This window comes from Salvia miltiorrhiza, chromosome 6, assembly GCF_028751815.1.
Source record: "Salvia miltiorrhiza cultivar Shanhuang (shh) chromosome 6, IMPLAD_Smil_shh, whole genome shotgun sequence".
NCBI classification, from domain to species: domain Eukaryota; kingdom Viridiplantae; phylum Streptophyta; class Magnoliopsida; order Lamiales; family Lamiaceae; genus Salvia; species Salvia miltiorrhiza.
Window position 1 is genome coordinate 11,377,063 of NC_080392.1, and position 20,802 is coordinate 11,397,864.

A 20,802-nucleotide genomic window follows, 5' to 3' on the forward strand; every position below is an offset into this window, starting at 1 on the left:
GTTGTATTAGTCTTCCTCCCACTTAATCTGCGCCCAAGCCTGGCAAATAAAGATCCGAGCCGGGCAATAGACCCTTGCGAAAAGCATCCGAGCCGGGCAATAGATCCTTGCGAAAAGCGGTGACAGCGGTTTGCTCGCTACAATTGGTGATTGACACCTTCTCCTTGTTGAAACGTCCAATATAGTCTCGAAGGGGTTCTCCATGTCTTTGGACAATGACGTACAAGTCTTCCAAGATCTTCTCCAATTTTCTGCTACTTGCATACTGTTGAACAAAAACATCAGTTAGTTGGGCAAAAGAGCTAATAGAGTTATTCGGGAGATTCGTATACCACTGGAGGGCCGGTCCTATTAGACTAGAACCGAACCCCTTACACATGCATGCCTCTCTCATGTCACGAGGGATGGCCACGGTGAACATCCTCTGTCGATATTGGGCGATATGGTCGTCTGGGTCAGACGCGCCATCAAACATCTTCATGTGGGGGAAATTAAACTTCCTCGGCATTTCCACCAAAGCTATTTCGTCCACAAAGGGCGAGTCAGCATAACAGCCCTCTGCACTTTTCTTGATTGGGGCCGGGACTCCTGGGATTCGTTGGATGATAGCCTCAATATCCGCCAATCTTCTAGCCAAGGCGGGGTCTAAGTTCTGGATGGTGTTGGGCATGCCCTATCGCCCCTGATCGACCTGAAATGGTTGATCTTGGATGCTGCCATTATGACCGAGTGGACCTGTTCGCCTTGCTCCATCTGGTTGTCCCGTTGGGTCACCTTCGTGTGGTCCCGTTGGCACAACATGCCCCTGTGTGGTATCGGTCCGGCCTATCTGGGTAGGATGGTCCACTCCCCCAGTCGTCAGGTTGACTTGAGTGAGGGCTCCCATTAGGTTTGTCCCGGTTGCTCTGGTTGTCCCGGGTGTTTGATCCAAAATGTGGGTTTCCCCTGCATTCACATGAAGATTGCCCGTGTTAGGATGAATAACCTCCGATCTATTGTTTCTTACCGAGGATGAAGGGTCATCTGGGTTGATCTCAGTTCCATTGGGTGTGAGCGGGATGTCCTCAATATCCATCATGGGGTTAATAGAAACCCGGAATCGATCAGGGTGTTGCGTTTGAATTGGCGGAGGCGTTTGGATCTGAGTGAGAGCGTTCAGTCGGGCTAGTAGCTCTTGGTTTTGTTTTTCCAACAACAACCGACTCTCCCTTTCCTGGGCCATCTGGTCCATCAGGGCATTGAGCTTGGCATCTATCTCCACTTGGGCCAACAACTCGGTTTGTGAGGAAGCATCAGTTATGTCGCGTGTGTCGTTTTGGGTACTCATGGTAGAACTCGGTGATTGTTCGTCGGGAATGCTTGATTGCTAGGGCCCCACGGTGGGCGCCAAATTATTGGGGATAGGTCCAACAATTACGGATAAGGACGTCGGGGTCGTCCTATACGATGGGCACTAGCAACCTGAAACACGAACAACGTTAGAGCCCTCCTTGGAGCACCGGTGGGGGTGTCGATGGAAGGGCCTCCGACGCTCAAGTCAGTAAACAATATTAATAAAAATCGTATTGAAAGCAATTGAAAGTAAATGAATAGTAAATCGGATCGATCTGGTCGACGGAGTTGAAGGTGATTGAGCAATGAGCGAGGGCCGTTGGGTCGTCCCGGTTGATCTGATCACCGGAAAACCTAAGGCTGGGAGCGTGGAGGCAGAATAGTGCGAGAGGGGAGAGAAGAGCGAGAGAACGTGTTGGAGTGCGAATGACCTAGTAAGTTATTATTTATACCGCGATGGCCTGACGGCTAGGGTTTTGCTGGCACGTCCCTTTAAACCCTGGTCGTTCCGATATTTTGGGGATCGTATCCCTGACCTCGTTCCTTTCTTTCTCCCCAAGTCGCTGCCCTTCTAGGGTTTGGGTCGATGGGCCTTAATGACCTAAAGTATCGGGTTGGGCTGAATTAATTTAAATTAATCCAGTTTTTCGGATTGGGCTTGACGTTTTGGGCCGCGAATATTTGCTCGAATGGGCTATACGAAATTTGCCCACTACAATGACCTATCTTACAATTATCTATTTCTCTTTTTCTTTTTTTCTTTCTATAAATCATGTAGTTTGATTAATGAAAAATATTTAATATACATATCAAATTAAAAGAGCACGATAAGAACTTTAATTCGATATAAATTATGTTAAAAATAAATTTTAAATAAAAAATATTATGAAAGTTAGAAATTATCAAACTCAATTTTTTTTATCTCTCTTATTTTTTTTTATAACGTAAAGAGAGAGGGGAGAGAAGAGAGAAGAAAGGATGAAATTAACAACCGAATATATATAGATAAAATAGAAGAGAGAGAAAATATATTTTTAAAACTTTAAATAATCATATATTATTAATTTCAAATCTATTTTTAACTATTTTATACTCCCTCCGTCCCATTAGTAATGTCTCACTTTCTTTTTTGGGTTGTCCCATTGTAGTGTCTCATTCCCTTTATGACAATATTCTCTCTCTTTATATCTAATATTTAAATAATTTCCACTAACCTACTTTATCTACTTTCTACACACTCCTTAATCTCTGTGCCAAAAGAAATGAGACACTACTAATGGGACGGAGGGAGTAATAATTTAAAGATATTATCACGATCTATAATTTAAGATATATACTAAAATATATTTTTAAAAATAAAAAAAATATATGCAATATAAATATCTTATAAATAAGATCATCTCTCAAAATAAGTTGTTTTACCATTTATTTATTTAAAAATCATCAAATTTGATTTATGAAAAAATGTTCGACATATACATCTTAAATTAAAGATTATGACATGATCATTAATTTGGTGTAGAAATAATCAAAAGAAAATTTAGAACGAATAAAGAATTAGAAAGCAATTAATAATAATAATAATAATAATAATAATAATAATAATAATAATAATAATAATAATAATAATAATAATAATTTTCATTATCAAATAATTTAAATGATTTAATAACTATAATTATCATTACAATTTATATAAAGTTGAAAGTTTATATATTTTCATATTTGGATTCTTTATATGTAAATTATTTTATTTTTAAAAAAATATTTTGCACTTTCTTACAGTAAACTATTTATTATTTATATTTATTTATGTAAATATACTGTTCAACTTCTATGCTCACCGTGTATTGCATGTGCAAACGTACTAGTTTGCCAGGTTATATACTTTATAGGGGTAATTGCCTCTAAATACATAAACTTTCACATATTTCTTGAATTGCACACCATCTTTAGATTCTGCCCCACAATACATGAACTTTGAGATTCTTCTGTTTTTTTCCATGGCACCGAAAACCACTAAATGGAGAGATGACGTGGCTTCCAGAAAACACATGTGGATTCACCGGTGACACGTGGATTTTTTTAAGTTTTAATTTCTTCCACTTAAATATTTTAGCATTCTCATCAAAGCAAACATTAATTGAGATTTAAGGCAGATAATTGGTGGACTGCAAGATTAATAAATAATTCAAAAATATTGAGCCAAAAATAGTATCCACAAAGTTAGAGAACCCAGTGCCTAAGATCTTAAGCTCGTTTTGCATTTGTGGGAAACCCTCAAAATAATACAAGATCTGTCAGGGCCGGCCCTGGGCATAGGCGAGGGGTGCAACCGCCTAGGGCCCAGGGCAAAATGGGGCCCCGATTTTTTATTTTTATTTTTATTGCTATATAGAAATAAGATTTTTTTAGTCACATATTGGGCCCCAATCAGTTAAAAATACATATAAGTTCAAAGGCTCCAATCTTATTTCATTTAAAAAAAAACGGTTCATAAGCACACAATCATTTTTTTCCCATTTCGCCTAGGGCCCCTGAAATCTCCGGAACGGGCCTGAGATCTGTATTAATCTTCAATAATTCCGTATAAATACACACATTTGTCTGAATGACACTAAATCAGCTTCAATTGCAGCTAGCAGCTGCCGTGGACCTCCCTTCCGCCATTTCCCTTCAATTAAGTTTCAGAGCAACTACAACACACAGTTTCTCGAATCCACAACAGCATCAGGGCTCAAATTCTTCACTTAATTCAAACGCCTAACAACGAGAGAGAGATCGGTCGATTACTCACACCAAAAGAAGGCCACGAAAATATTAGAAAAAAATTTGGGGGACCTTTTCAGAATTGAGAGAAGAAAAAAGAAACAATTGCAACTCCCAATTTGGAAAATATCCAACGGTGATCGCAAGCAACAGAATACTTGAGAGAAGCAAAAAGATGCGCTCTTTGTATTCGTCAACCGCTGCGCTCTTGCAAAAGCGATTTTTACCAAGTAACTTATGGATACTCTTTTATTCACGGCCCCATTTTACTCAATCAACCACTCTAGCTAACCAAAGTTCTGCTCCCTGGTCGACGCGCGCTCAAATACAGACGCGAGCACAGAGGCAGACGTCCCTGGTCGCGGCGCTCTCTTGGCCGACGGCGAGCAGAGATAGAGAGGGAAATTAGGGCCGGAGAGGGTAAAATGCTTGGGGAAATTATGGTTGGAGAGGGTGAATTTTTGGGCAGAGAAATTAAAACTTAATTTTTTTAAAAGTAGAAATCCACATGTCACCGGCGAATTCACGTGTGTTTTCCGGCAGTCACGTCATCTCTCCATTTGGGCTGTTTGATATGGGTTTATAGGTAGGATAAATTAAATTAATACAGATTAGTGTGATGTTTGATATCATGTTATATTAATGTGGTCAACTCCTACTTAATCCTACTTCTACGTACTATTTTGTGGGAATAACCTATACTACTAAACCCCCCCCCATCCGATAACTTTAGTACTGCGAAGTTGGATAAAAATTCTGCTACCCTTCCTCACGCATATCGATGCAAATGTCCAAACCCTAGTTCCTCACCCCATTTTCACACTTCCATTTTCGTCTATGCCCCTCACGACTCTTTCCTGCAAATTGAAGCAATTTTGAACTCTTCTGCCAATTTTCGAGGCGACGACGGCAGGCTTAGCTCATCGCCGGCAACGGATTGGTTAGAAATTTGGGCCGCCGGCCTCCTGGTCATCGTTGTGGGCTCGTCAAGCATCTTCTATTTTCAGGCGAGAACATTTTCTGCAATTTAAATCTTCCATTACAAATCGAATTTCGTTTTATTTTCTACCATTGAAATTTTAGTTTTCAATCAACCTTTGAAAAATTTCAACTCTTTTGCCGATTTCCCTTTCCGCCGCTTTTCGCGGCGGCGACAGTTGGCTTAGATCGTCCACTGCAACGGATTGGTGAGAAATTTGGACCGCCGGCAACCTGCTCGTCGTTGTGGGCTCGTGAAGCATCTTCTTTTTTCAGGTGAGCAACATTTGCTGTGCTTGCCGATTTCGCCATTACAATTTCAATTTCGTTTTTTTCTACCTTCGAAATTTTAGAACTGGAGCAACCTTTTAAAATTTTAGGGTTCCCATTTCATAATTTACAGCCAGGCGACACTGAACTTTAAGAAATTTTGGTTCACACCTCCTGTTCTGTAAAATAGAGAATCTGATATTCTGCCACTCTGATTCTGTGGCAGCTAATTGAAACAAATCGCATTGCTACAATTCATATTTGGTAGGGGACACCAAAAGAGGACCTTTTTCACAAACCGCTGAACAGCTAAGGTGAGTTGCTCAGAATTTCATCTGCACTTTATGTGTAAATTTGAAAGGGATTTGTTGTCTTATGTTAAATATTAATTGGGGGTTTGATGATAAACACAAAGGTCATATTGCTGAGGAATGATTTGAGTGCCAGTACAAGGCTAAAGCATGTTTTGTTTGATTTGAAGTCTGCTTTTGTTGTGAAACAATGTTTTCTTGTGAAGAATTTGCACCAGAGTTTTTAAAGTATAAACACTGAATTACATGAAGGTTGATTTATGACTGATGCAATAGGATCTTAATGAAAGCATTGTGTTCGAACTGACTGTTGGGTATGTTTGGCTGCGGTGGCTGTATTACTATGTTAGTGACGCATTTTTCATATTATTTGATCTTAATTCCCAAATATTTCTTTGCTATTAGGGACCTTAGATATCTGCAACTTCTGTCATTGAATTTACAAAATGCCTGGAAGGGAAGACATTCGGGCGCGTGGCATGTAATTTGTTTTGATGCAAGAAATTTTGCGAGTACATGTCATACAAGTGGCTTTGTTATTCGCGTATTATTATAAGACTAGGTTAGGCAAGAGACGACGTGATTCAGGACCCCTAAAATGGGAGATAATCCATAAAATGCCTGACCAAAACAAACACTTAAACCGATTATGTGGTATTAGCGATGTTGACTGTATATCCAACCTTCGAATGGATCGTAGGACGTTTGCACGCCTTTGTGTTATTCTAAGGGACCGGGGGGGTTTGGTTGACGGTCGATTCGTTACTGTGCCTGAACAAGTAGCCATGTTTCTTTCAGTCTTAGCCCACCATAAAAAAATCGTGTTGTTAGGTTCGATTTTTAGCGCTCAGGCCAAACAATATCGCACTATGTGCATACTATCTTAGGGGCTATTATACGACTTCATGACCTATTCTTGTCCAAGCCAGAGGCTGTTCCCGCAGATTGTAGTGATCCACGGTGGCGTTGGTTTAAGGTATTAATACCGTGACTATATCAAATTTTAATCAATATTAAGTGTTATTGGTCTTGTGTACTAATTTGATGTGTGACTTGTGAATATGGCTGTTTAGGTGCGTTAGACGGCACGTACGTGAGTGTCATGGTAGGAAATGAGGACATACCCCGTTATAGAACAAGGAATGGACAAATTTCAACCAATGTGTTAGGTGTTTGTGATCGTCATTTGAATTTCAGTTATGTCTTAGCCGGTTGGGAAGGTTCGGCTGTGGACTCTAGGGTCTTGCGAGAGGCAATTAGAAGACCTCACGGCCTTAAGGTCCCAAGGGGTAAATAAAGCTTTTGACTAATTTCAATAATTAGACATGCTTATTCGATAACATGATAATTATTTACAAATTTGTATTTCATTTTTTTATTGATGGGGAAGTACTATTTGTGTGATAATGGATACGCGAATAGCGAAGGTTTCCTAACGTCGTTCAAAGGCGTTAGGTACCATTTGAAAGAATGGGAACCGAACAATGCACGACCTCAAAATAAGGAATAACTTTTTAATTTGAGACATAGTAAAGCAAGGAACGCCATAGAGAGAGTTTTTGGGATATTGAAGATGAGATGGGGTATCCTTAGATCACCTTCTTTTTATCCGATTCGAGTGCAAAACTGACTTATCATGGCATGCTTTTTACTCGACAACTTCATTCGGAAGGAAATGTCCATAGACCCCATTGAAGAACAATTAAATTCCATGCCCCAACAAAACGGTGCAATGCTAGAAGAGGCACCTGATGAATTCGTTGAACAAGTCGAAAGTTCCCCTCAATGGCACACGGCGAGGAATGCCTTAGCCGAAGCAATGTGGTTGCAATATGTCAATAACAACTAGATGTTATCATGCTTCCATTCTAATTCACTACATGCACCATGTATAAGCAACCAAGTGTACACTTTATTTCAATATTGTATCGACATATGCTCTCTTCTCATCCTCGGAGAGGCTAGAAAAGATATCGAGATACTCCGTTTTCTCCGCAAGCATATTGCATACAACAAACTTATCGTGTTGTGAGAGCTCGGGTATGCCACTCAACTTGGCATTCACTTCTTTGCGCGCCTTTGATACGTCAAAGTCGTACCCCATTCGACATGAAATAATCTCAAGTCGTGATTCCGTGCCCCGCCCGACCTCATGCAATGCCTCAAAAAACTTCTCATCGAAACCTCCACTACGGCGCCTTTTCTTGCTTGTTGTTGGAGCCTCCTGTTCAATCGGTATGGTTTCTTGTTGATTGCGGGTTTGACTTACATTGTTCCCTATCACGTCATTCTCAAATATGTCGTCGAGGGAGACGTGGTAATCACCAAGATCGTTGAGCGGGCTGCCACTCAACTTTCGGTACATCTCATGCGCCGCCTCCATTAGGTCCTCCGCCTCTTCGCCCGTTGCCCTATCCTTGCCAAAGATTAGCTTCCAATCCTCGAGATAAGGCCAACTCTTGTAACGAAAATTGCTCACATTCTTATCAGCCTGAATAACAAGCAAAAATGTAGTCATCAAACAAGCACAAAACGATATAATAATGGGTCCAATGCAAGTGGGATAACCGTTCTTACAGCCACAAAGTTTTGCCACTGCTCGTCATCGCAGTCAATCATATGCTTGCCGTTGACATTGAAGCCAACCCCGCTATCTTTGAGAATGTTCGAAAGTGAATAGTATGTTTTCTTCCATGTTGTCACCTTCAAGTTGATGTGGGGCGTTCCCTTCAAGTCAGTGTCGGGGTACTCCTTCCTCATGGCCTCCTCGAGTTTGCTCAAATACCCGCCTAGAAATCCGTTGTCGGATTTCTAACCGTTTGCAACAAGTTCTTTCAACGATGCGAGCAACACATGTTCTTCGTGAGTGGACCAAGAACGACACTTTGGTCCGTCTTGTTGGGCTTGCCGGAACGGGCTGCGCCGTTGCTGCCTAAAATGTCATTATGCAACCAATAACAGTGAGTGCAGCCGAATGTTATTCATTGCAAGCAATAACAATGACGAAGCCGAATGTTATTCATTAGCAAGTGTGATAAACGCAGGCACTAATTAACCATCGGCTTATCCTCTGATTTGTTCAACAAGTTTTAAAACTCTACAGTGCGTGTACGTAAACAAGACAAATGCAAACACTAATTAACCATTGGCAAGTACATAAACAAATGGAATAGTAGCTGTTCGATTCGCAAAAACCTTACGAAAACAAACCAAAAAATCTCACCAAATCTATCATTTATGCACGTTTTTTTCTTGTAGACAATACCAAATATACATGTTGTTCACAACAATATGTTATAGGCTAACATGACAGAGCGCAAACAAGTTTAGTTATACTGGCAGGAATTCAACAAACAATATTATCTAGAACAAAACCCAACTTGATCGATTTTTTTTCGAAGCCATTCTATAAGAAAAAAACTTTAACGTCGGAATGGATCGGTGTGAATACCTGTTGTTGCTTGACTCATTTTTGAGCTGCAGAAAACGACACTGAAACTTTGGAATGGAAGCTGACGAGTTCGCCTTGCTCGTCGACGGCTGCGGTGCCGGGTACCGACTTCACAGTGCCTGAGAAATGGCTGCAGCGATGGAGGATGCAGACCTCGGCTTCTCCTCGAATAGAACTTCACCTGCTATGAGCGACTGTTTGTATTCCTCGCCTAGATGAAGATGAAAGGGCCAAAAGTTTGTTTTGTGAATAGAGTTAAATGGGCTTTGATGGAGGACACACATGGTATTTTTAAAATTATATGAGGATAGTTTTGATATTAGATAATATAATCCAACATAATCCTATGGATATCAAACACAATATAGGATTAAGTAGCCATGATATCAAACACCCATGAAATAGTATAAATCCACACTAAGTTCTCAAGATAATTTTAATCTTAATCAATCCTAAACTGCAAATCAAACGGCCCCTTAGTGGTTTCTGGTGTCATGGGAAAAAACAGAAGAATCTCAAAGTTCATGTATTGTGGGGCAGAATCTAAAGATGATGCTGCAATTCCAGAAATATGTGAAAGTTTATGTATTTAGGGGCAATTACCCCTACTTTATACGAGCATTATTTACGAACTTCTTACATTTAGTCTAATATTAAAATTATTTTTTATTTTATATATTTATTTTGATTTTATACCTTAAAAATTATCATTAACATCATTAACATCTTTCATTTGAAGTTACAGGAAAAACAAATAAAATTTAACTTTGATGTTTACGTAATTTTAAAAGTAATGATATACCAATTTTTGAAGTATTAGAGTCAAAATAAATTTATAAAATACAAAAATAATAACGACTACAAAAAACAATGCTCACAAGTCACAAATGGTCCTATATACTGGTTTTTAAATTTGGCAATTTTGGACACGATACGAAATCATACGAAATTAATGTGTTAATGTCAAGCTTTATCGGGTGTTTTTATCGTGTCGTCCTGATAAGAATGCGATAATTTTGTGTCGAATTCGTATCAAATTTGTGTTGGATTGGTGTAATCATTAGAATTAATATTACTATTTTTACAAAATATTTATTTTAATTCTTATTTTTGAATTACAATTTTTGACTTTTTTTTTCTTCTTATCTCATAATTTGCTTTACAGCCTTGCAACACAAAATTTAATGTCATTCCTTATTTAAATTCTTATTTTTTATCATAGTGTTAACATGTGTTTACTCAAGTTTTTACTATAGATTGTATCATATGTCAACAAAATTCAAATTGTGTTATTATTGTTTTTGTATCGTATTTGTGTAGACCGTATCGTATTAGTGTTCAACCTTATCGTGTAGATCCGATACGCACGATTTACTAACTTGCTTATTTAACTTAAATAATTAATTACCGAAACGATTATATAATCGAAAGCTCATTTCAATATCCCAAATTGTGAAAATGGGGGTGACAATTCAAGAACACTAGCAACTGAATAGCACTAATAACTTTGCTATATGGATTTTTAATCAAAAATTTTCTCGTGCCAGTATCCAAATGCAAATTAACAAAGCAATACATCTTAAGAGCCAAAAGGTACAACAATGCTTTCCAGAGTGAAACTAATTCTTTAAATCAATACAAAGAACATCACTCAACCTTTCTCACTGAGGGGAAAGCAGTTAGTAGGGGCGGAATTTCCTTGCAGCTCGCATCTGTTGTATCCGCTTTTTATCCTGCTCAAATTTGCTTTGCAGCATCATGATCTCTGCATTCAATCCAGTATATGAGACAGCGAGCAGCAGCTCAAGTAGTTCTCAAAACATACCAACTCAAAACATACTAACTCAATTATCACTCAGCAGCTCCAGTAGTTCTCAAAACATTCCCATATAGGTATCATTCGAGAAGTTAAAATGTCAGCTACGCAACTTTGGAAAATTTTAAGAAGCATAGCAGAAAATGAAAAGCAATGCTTGCAAAAATATATATTTGCAACTTAAACCTAAAGATAATAATTTCTGCTCAGTTTGGAATTTGACAAATCGGACTACCCTAAATATAATCCTTTCACGAGCCTCTTTATTGAACAAATAGAACAAATGAAATGTACAGCATTAGTAAACCATTTAACATAGAATGCAAATAAAACTTAAAGCATATGAAAAATTGCATCGGAGATTCAGAAGAACTACCGTTTCTATGTGCTTCCCTTCTGTTGAACTGGTAGAAATCTAGGCCGACTTCCTTCTTTTTCTTCTTTCCCATCTTGTCTAGGACGGCAGCTTGGGCAACAGAACCAACAGCAACTCCACTTTCAGCTTCAGTAGTCTTTTTACGACCTTTTTGATGCACAACAACAGTCCATCCACCTTCTGCAGCTTGGGCAAGCCGCTCTGCTTTAGCCTGCATGAATCAAACAAGTCAACAGAAATGTGATGCAGAACAAAGCAGATCATAGAGGTCGTGATACAATTAATGAGAAAGAGCAGCATATACTAATTTAGCCCCAAAATACTATAGAATTAATATATACATATATATACACACACACACCAAAGCATTTAAAAGAACAAATTCCATCCCTACAACAAGTATTTCTTCTTTAGTCAAAGATTTGAGCACACATCATATCAGCAACAATGTCAATCTGCTACAGTGCTACCTATCACCATATGTTGTAATTGAAAGATACTATGATATGCTGCAGACATAAACACATTACCTGCTCCTCTCTTGCCTCGTGAGCCATTATGAAATCATCAATCCTCTCTTGCAGAACCTTCAGCCCAGGTCTACTCTGATGATAGTGTGTGATCCATTCTGAACAAAGAGAGAACCTTTAATCATGTTTCAAAAGGAACAATTAGGAAAAAGATTATCCCACTTAGGCTAGAACCGGGCTATGCATTGCCATAGAGAAGAATCAGGCGGAGAGAGTTTAATGTGACCATTTCTCTTCACCTAAACTGAGTTAACTACTACGATAACTTGATCATGCATGCTCACCCTTTGTTATGTTAATTTACCAAAAAGGAGAATTCACACAAATACAGCTATATTATTTAAACAGGCTAATACATCCCAGATCTCAAATACATATTTACATTGAATAGGCCTCATTATGCTAATCAATCATACAAACCTATGATGGCATAACTTAGAAAGCGAGCTTCAAATGAGTCCATGTCTAGGAAGCTAGCTAACATGTATGAAATAAATGATATCACATGTATGATGAGGAAAAATGAAATAGCATCACTAACAAATTTTGCAAAAGATCATTTCACAGATTAAAAAAAAAACAAGATTGTTTTTGGTACAAGGATCATACTTTTCATTCCTCGAGAGTAATCTTCATCCCCTGAAGACATCTGATAAACTTCATCTTCTTCTTCTACACTTCCTTCTCTTGTTTCCAGCAGATTATCTGAGGATATGTGATTTGACACTAGCGGCCTTTTCTTTTTCTTTCTTTCAGGATTTTTTGACTTACCTATAAGCAAAAGGAGTTTATTATTTTAGACATAAAATCAAGAAAGATACAAAATTTGTAGCAAACTATTAACTTTTTACCTTTCTTGGTCTTCCTTGTGGCATCACCGTTGCTAATTCTTTCAGAATTTGTAAAATATTCTTCAGGTTTAGAATCTGTCATCCAATAATTGTTAAGAAGTAATATCACCCAAAATCCTAACACAATCTAAATGACTCTCAACAATTACGACCTCTTATTATTGAGGTGAAGAGATTACTCCATATAAATTGGCTGCCGGACCCAACCTAGACTTATATGGAATTTCTTCTACCCAATTCCATTTTCACACATCACCAGACACCAACAAGATACTCAGACATCAGTTTCCATCCATTAACTATAGAATGATACAGGTCCTTCTCAAGAAGGCTGTAGAACAGAGGCATAAGAAACAAGGCAAGGTACTGCTAGAACATAGTGTTACAAATAAAATAAAGGACTGCAATACCTAAAATCAAGATGTACAGTAAATTATGCATAAAACATTGAGAATGATTTAATTTAATTTTTTTTCATTTTTCTTACCATTGCATTCTTGAGATGCATCATTTTTGTCATTGAATTCATCAAAGTGGCTGATACTCTCAACATTCTTCCTCTTCTTTTTTCTTTGTTTCAGCAATTTTTCCTCACTTGGTTCACCCTCAGCATATACTCTATTAGGAATTGTATCTTCAATTTCGTTGGCGTGACTGGGAACAACGTCCTCAGCATCTCTTCGGGCTGTTCCGCTCTTCTTTCTTTTTTTATCTCTCAATTTCTGACTCTTTTTCTTTCCTCCACTTGTTTTAAGTGTTTCATCTGCCAATATATGAATCCTATTCACTATCCCCTTACAAGTATGATCAATTGAAGCAGCATTTAGATTACCTTTCACATGGCGAGTTTCGACCATCTCAGCAACGACTCTGACATTACTTGAAGCTTTCTTTTTCTTCATCTTCTTCCTCTTATCGTTATTGTTCTGTGTCAGCTCCACAACCATTTTCTTCTAAATGATGAAAGACAGATTTAGTACAACTATTGGAACGGGAAACATCAAATTCTTCAAAGTTATGCCCTATACTAGAAAACCAAATTAAAGATTTTCACAATCACAATGCAAAGTCGATACAAAATAACGTTTTATAGGGCTCGCGATTCATACTCACGCGCTGAAAGTGGAACTAACTCTGGAGACAAACCGAACAGCGGCTTCGAGAATCGACGGCGGCGGCACGGCGGCGGCTGAGTGTTTCGGATATGATACGCGTTTGCGACTCAACGTGCAGTGTTGGTTTTAATAGGGTTAAATTATAAACATCCAATAACTTTTTTTTAAAGAATTATGCATTTATATCTATGGAGAAAAGTTTCGATCAAAATACTAAATACCGGGAGAACTGAAATATGTGTGAACGAATAAATCAATGTAATAAATAAATGAGCATTCTTATATGAGTTCGAATTTTGAATGAATCAAAATTTTCATTATATTAAATGGATATGATTATTTATACTCCCTCCGTCCCACCATTTTAGTCCCTTATTCCATTTTGAGATGTCCCAAAAAGATAGTCCACTTTTCTAATTAATACTATATAAAAATATTATTTTTACTAAATTAACCTTATTTAATGCTTTACTTAAATGTGAAAAGGATGTGTGAAAATAATAAATAAGGGTATAAAAGATAAAAGTATAAAAATTAAATGCATTTTCTTAATATGTGTGAAAAGTGGGAGGGGACGGATGGAGTAATTTATATTTATTTATTCGTAATTTTAATGATTTTCTCATTTTTCAAGAATATATATATATATATATATATATATATATATTAAACCTGCCATTATAATCAAATATTAGTAGTTTTAAATTCATTAGAAAGAAGAATTTAATTGATATTAATTTTGAAGATTTATCCTATTAATTGAAGTTTTGTAAATGTGTTATAATAAAGCCGATCGATGAAATTCTTGAATTTTTTAAAATTTCGTATTGTTTTTATAATGTTTCTATTGCATATATGATATCGATTATTGTAGTTTTAATAAAATAATTTTATACATGGAAAATGAGGTATGGGGTATCGAAAATACTTGATGTTCTTGAGGATTTTGTATATAATAATGCTAAAAAATCTAAATTATTTCAATAACTATTTTTAATAATTATTTTTTGATTTATTGCACTTTATAGATTAAAGTTATGTTGTTATGAAAGTTGATTATATATCTCTAGCCAACAATTTATATATGGGTGTGAGAGTTACATATTAATTTGAGTATTCTGTATCTTGGATATATCAATTTATACATGGCATTTGGTAAATGTATTAGGTAACCGTATCCGGTATAGGATAATAACATCCCCTCGAAAGGTTTATTGCACTAAACCAAGCAAGTTGATTAATTCAGGTACAATAATAAGATTGGGTGGTACTACTTAAGTATAAATAAGAAATTAATTAATATAAACTGTCAAAATTTTTAATTAATTAATGGATGTTGGATATCTTAAATACGAGGTTCCTTAAGGTTAGTGTATGAGGGGATACACTAGTTAACATTTTTTCGTACTTGAAATTTTGAGACAAAATATGTAAGGTAGTAAATCTGCTGACTTCTATGGTGACATAAATTCAGCACACTAGTTGTGAGCTGATTGGGTCCAAATAACATTTTTGTCTGAAAAGCGTTAAAACAATATCAGAGTGTAAATCGATTAGTAATCCAACTGACAACTGAAAAACTTATCAGTTGAGTTATTAACTCATTGTAGTTACGAAATTTAGTGGTTTGTTTACTCATTTAAAAACTCAAAATCCTTTCGAAAGTATTAGTCTGCTTTGCACATTAGTTAGGTTGTCTTTGCAAATAGGGATATGCAGTATAAGTATGCTGAATGTATAGCGGATAAGTAAACAGTTAATCAAATAACACACAAACGATTTAAAGTGGTTAAGAGACAACTGCTTCTACGTCCACAAACCTGATTGAACAGGAGAATCCAATTTCAGTGGGATTTCTTGTTTTATAGTTTCAAGTCAACTAATTAGTCAGGTAACCTTAGATCGATCCACGGGTTACAACGAGGTCTTGACCTTAAACTCTCTTGGTTTTCAAATTACAAATACTCTGCAGCTTACTTGCATCTACCTTCTAACATTTTCCAATCTTTAGGAAGGGTGTTTTGAAAGTGTCTTTCCAACTAGGGTGAGCAAACTGTTACAGTAAGAGCGGTACATGCTAGATCATTTTTGCTTGAACACTAGGCTATGCTATACAAGAAACAAATGCTTAATCTCTAAGAAAATGTCAATGAGATCCATGTAGTTACAAGCTTAAGAAGCTTCGGAGATCTTCTGATCATTAAATTATTTCCTTCTTCGAAAATCTGTTGAAATGTGTTCTTGAGCTTGAGAGAGCTTTAGAATTTTGTAGGCTTCGATTGCATAGAGTTTCATGTGGATTGTATACAAAACGCATGGTATATATAGAAGGTTGTCTAATTTCGTGACAATTGATCATCATTTCAGCTGTAATTACGATAAAGAATAGACTACTAACATAATTTTGGTGCAATTGTAACTACAATTAAATTATTTCTTAGAGTTCAAGCTATATATACAAAAAATAAATTAATGTTCAGATCATAAATTGAAATCTGTTGAAAGTTCGGGCTATAAACTATAATTAATTCAATAAAAAACGGAGAAAAAAAAAATTAAGTAAAGCTAGTAGAGCTATATAAAGTTTGTCGCATGTAATTCGAAACAACCAAAACGACCTTTCCCAGTTTTTCGCATCAAACACAGATTATTCTTGCTTTTGGCAAATGAAGATGCGAGTTTCACGCTCATCTCACAAACTATAAATACTACCACTGCACACACCCTCAAACAAACCACCAACTAAATTGTTTTCTCATTTTTTCACAAAAGTAATAAGCAGAAAATATGGATAACTCACAGAGCGCGAGCTACAGAGCCGGCGAGGCTAAGGGCCAAGCCCAGGAGAAGGGCAACCAGCTCATCGACAAAGCCAGCAATGCTGCACAATCCGCTAAGGAATCACTACAGGAGGTATTTAACTATTCATCTTTTTTTTAAATAAAATTAATTATGGAGTTAAATTAGGATTACGTTATTTTCTGATAATTAAAATTGTGTAAATTCAGGCTGGAAACCAGGCACAGGCCAAGGCGCAAGGTGCCGTGGATGCTGTCAAGGATGCCGCCAACAGGAATTAATTGATCATGCCTCCATCACTTGTCGCATTGATTTCTTAGTTTTTGCTCTTTATTTATTTATTTTTTCTCTTTTTCTTTTCTAGATAGATTTGATTTAGGCAAGCTTTGGTTTACTTCGGGATGACATGATGTGGAGTCGGCGATGAAGTCGATCTCTCTTGTGATCGAATAAATAATAAATTAATTAATAAATTTTGTTTCATTAGAAATCATTTTATTTATTTTTGGCATAATCAATGTTCTCAAAATGCTATTAAATGTAGTATCTTCCATGATAACCAAGATGAAACACTCATCAATCACGGCCAACCTAAGGAAATGTGAAAAAAAAAGAATGTTGGAATTGTAGGTGTTCTAAATTGGACAACCTGATCACTAATTACAAAGAATAATTGTTCTAATAATATACAAACACACATATAGGCACCTGATCAGATTTTATATGGGAATTTTGCCATATTGGGCAAATATGTGAAGTGCCATATTTATAACTTATTTTCTGAATGTTTTATAATTCATAGTTTTACATCTCGATCCAAAGGTCGGGCGATAAAGTATAATTAACAAATTTTACGTAATTTTGTAAAATATGATTGAATATAATGTTGAATCTGCACAAGAGCCCATTTTTTCGAAATTTGTGAAAACATGAACTTATGTAGTCAAACAAAACCGAAAAAGATTAAGATATTCTTAATATTTATACTTGCATAAGCCAATAATCGGTTGCAGATTCGCTAGTTTTTGTTCAATTTGCTATCTGCAACACAAGAATTTTGGGTTTTGATTTCTTTGATTCAGTTAAAACGACCGAACCAAATCCAATGGTTATATAAAAAAATATTAATAGGCTACCCCCCAAGTATCTTTTGACCTCTAATAATTAAATTTACTTGGCTATTTCTTAAAATTATTGTAAACAAATTTATCTTTCAGAACAGTTGCGGATGTAAACGTTCATCTTCTTTTTTTTTTAAGGGAATATCAACGTTCAATTTTGATTTTTTCCGCAAGTTCATCCCAACAACATTTATGTAATGCTACTTAATGTCACGTAACAATGGTTAATATTGCCAAATCCAGATCCAGTATATAAATAAATGTCTTAAAAGTAGAATGGGGGTATGAGATTAATTAAAAAGTCTTCAATAATTTTCATATATTTCAAAATGATGGAAACGATCTATATTAAAAATGAAGGCAATAGTAGCGTAAAGCACCAGTGGTCTAGTGGTAGAATAGTACCCTGCCACGGTACAGACCCGGGTTCGATTCCCGGCTGGTGCATTTGTTAAGTGCTGTGAAGAGACTAGAGGTGGGGATTATTGGGTTAAGTTCCTCTTCCATCCAAATTCTGGTTGATATATCACCTATTATTACTGAGCACTTTCTTTTTATCATAATTTTTTACCCCCACGATTTTTTTTATTGGTTGAAAATAGAATATCTAAAGATTTAATATATAGAAACCATCCACAGTCATCAAGGCAAGCCAAAATCTTGAAACGTATTGGAGCCAGGCATGTAAAAGGATATATTGTTGAGTCAGGTGTTAGTAGCAGAGACGAAGAGCTATCAAGGAAGACAAGTTTATGGGCAGAGAAGAGTGGCAAGTTATTGAAATTATACATAGAGAGCTGAATTCTGCTTCCGAGACTCAACAATTTGTCAACTGTGACTGTCATGATCCAGTCATTTGGAAGCATCCAAGGAGAGTAATGATTCCTTCTGAAATTAGTTTGATGGATTACAAAGTAGAGGAAGAAATTGAAGCGCTTCAAACAATGCATGATCCACTTCCTAGCTAGCTATCAGCCTAGAGAATTCTCACAACTGCTTTTATGGAGAATGCCCCAAGCAAAGGATGATCAGACAATAAAGAGAACATAGGCAGTGGAAGTAAAAGAGAGATCATTGCTGGATGATCCTATCGACTCCAACAACTTGAAGGAGCTACCGATACTATTCACTTACCGTCAACGATTTGGTTCAAATTTTGGTATTTTCAAAATTAGTAAGGTAGCCATTGAAGGTTGTCTAGATTTTGAAATTATAACAAAGAAAGGAAAGTTAGAAAATAAAAAAAATAAAAAATGAGAGATGCTATTGAGAGCTCGTTAGATGCGCAATGTGAATATATCACATGTTTAACTAAAATATGTTTCAAAATATTTGTAATATGTAATTAATAGTAGTACATTTTTAGGTATGATTTAATTATTAAATTATACAGTATATAACTATAATTATGATTTATGGATATCCAAAATCAATCATGCATACAAATCTATATAATATTTTTGAATTTTAATTATAAAGGGCAACACGTATCTTCTACCAAATAAGATATTCTATCCGTTCACAAAAAAAAAATTGTCAGACACGTTTTAATAAAATATCAGTGGAGTTGTTAGTGAAGCAAGATTCTTATTTTCAATATAAGTGGAGTTTTGTGGACCTTACTACTATAAATGCAAGTGACAAATTTTTCATAAATAAACTAATTATAAAAAGAAAATTATGAGAAATTTTTCATAAATGAAGTGAATATTAGCGTATTATAGATATATTCATATTGTATATATACACTCTAATGACTGGAGTAGCATAAAGCTCGCCCCAAGTTTGACAGATTTAATTCCAACCAACCAAAACCCAGCTTCCTCAATTTTCGCATATTCAAACACAGATCTTACAATGCGTTTGAAAACATGCGGTGCCACGAGTTTGACGTTCATCTCACAAACTATAAATACCACCAATGCACATACCCTCAAACAGACCACCAACATTAACACAGTTTTTTGATATTCAACTCAATTGTTTTCTCATTTTTTCACAAAAGTAATAAGCAGAAAATATGGATAACTCACAGAGCGCGAGCTACAGAGCCGGCGAGGCCAAGGGCCAAGCCCAGGAGAAGGGCAGCCAGCTCATAGATAAGGCCAGCAATGCTGCACAATCTGCTAAGGAATCACTACAGGAGGTATTTCTTTTTTTTTTTTTTTAAATTAATTATGGAGTTAAATTAGGATTAAATTATTTTCTGATAATTAAAATTGTGTAAAGGCTGGAAACCAGGCACAGGCCAAGGCACAAGGTGCCGTGGATGCTGTCAAGGATGCCGCCAACAGGAATTGAGCCAATTTCCGTCGTCTTTAATTTCCCCTCGATAATTATCATCATTAATTATCGACATCCTCTATAGTTTTTGCTCTTAGTTTTTTTCTTTTTGCTTCTTTCGATTTTTCAGCTCTTGTTTAGCCATGTTTAATGAGCTCTTCTTCGGCCTGACATGTTAAAGAGTACGGCCATGAAGTTTTTCTAGTGATCAAATAAATAATAATAATAAATTATTACGTTTTGTTTCCGTAAAAATAATTTCATTTGATTCCAGCATAAATGTTAGTAAAATATAGTGTCCAATCGATATAATAATTAATCCAAAGTGGGGCATTGCGACGAAAAATAAAACTCGTGCAAAGTCGGAGTAAATGATATTGTGAATGTCACAATTAACACGTATTAGAAATCACGAAAATTTAATTCGCAAGTATAAAACAGATGGTTGCTTTTCAGGCAAAAATATCCACTGAAAGAAGTACATATCAATTGGAAGGCATTGTTTCATCATATCATATGCAAAAAGATAAAACACGAGTTGCAGAGGGCTTCTTAATTTGCAGCTTTAAAAGCACCGTCAAAACACATTATCTCATATATATATATATATATATATATATATATATATGAGGGCATGCTCCAATGAGACCCCTATTTTTCGTGAGACACTAAGTACAATGAAGGGTTAATGGCACCTAAATTACTCAACTATTTCGAAATTCTGGTTTGGGTACCATACTTCAATGTCTGTAAAGTAAAATACTAAAGTATTAATTTAATCTGATTTAGCAACTCCGTTC

At 36.2% G+C, this 20,802-nt stretch overlaps 3 protein-coding genes and 1 non-coding gene across 11 annotated transcripts; 3 read left to right on the forward strand and 1 right to left on the reverse strand.

Annotated features, from left to right (window-relative positions):
• Positions 1 to 10,593: 10,593 nt before the first annotated feature.
• Positions 10,594 to 13,982, reverse strand: LOC130988653 (uncharacterized). Of its 8 annotated transcripts, none has more exons than XM_057912553.1 (8): positions 13,798 to 13,982; positions 13,517 to 13,637; positions 13,172 to 13,447; positions 12,685 to 12,759; positions 12,443 to 12,604; positions 11,834 to 11,931; positions 11,304 to 11,514; positions 10,594 to 10,876 (listed from the first exon to the last, which is right to left on the reverse strand). In XM_057912553.1, exons 2-8 carry the CDS (start codon positions 13,629 to 13,631, stop codon positions 10,791 to 10,793), a joined length of 1,023 nt encoding a protein of 340 aa, XP_057768536.1. In that variant the 5' UTR covers positions 13,632 to 13,637; positions 13,798 to 13,982; the 3' UTR covers positions 10,594 to 10,790. The 8 variants fall into 8 exon arrangements, with proteins under 8 accessions (XP_057768536.1, XP_057768537.1, XP_057768538.1 ...); XM_057912554.1 differs by having other exon boundaries at positions 13,794 to 13,982; XM_057912555.1 differs by having other exon boundaries at positions 13,517 to 13,634; positions 13,798 to 13,971.
• Positions 13,983 to 16,517: 2,535 nt separating this feature from the next.
• LOC130988655 (stress-induced protein KIN2-like) lies at positions 16,518 to 17,088 on the forward strand. Its single transcript, XM_057912557.1, has 2 exons — positions 16,518 to 16,712; positions 16,808 to 17,088. Exons 1-2 carry the CDS (start codon positions 16,587 to 16,589, stop codon positions 16,877 to 16,879), a joined length of 198 nt encoding a protein of 65 aa, XP_057768540.1. The 5' UTR covers positions 16,518 to 16,586; the 3' UTR covers positions 16,880 to 17,088.
• Positions 17,089 to 18,095: 1,007 nt separating this feature from the next.
• On the forward strand, positions 18,096 to 18,166 carry TRNAG-GCC (transfer RNA glycine (anticodon GCC)). The gene has a single exon. It is a non-coding gene; the product is annotated as a tRNA-Gly (tRNA).
• A 1,468-nt stretch (positions 18,167 to 19,634) lies between these two features.
• Positions 19,635 to 20,260, forward strand: LOC130988656 (stress-induced protein KIN2-like). The gene is made up of 2 exons (XM_057912558.1): positions 19,635 to 19,865; positions 19,949 to 20,260. Exons 1-2 carry the CDS (start codon positions 19,740 to 19,742, stop codon positions 20,018 to 20,020), a joined length of 198 nt encoding a protein of 65 aa, XP_057768541.1. The 5' UTR covers positions 19,635 to 19,739; the 3' UTR covers positions 20,021 to 20,260.
• The last annotated feature ends 542 nt before the right edge of the window (positions 20,261 to 20,802 follow it).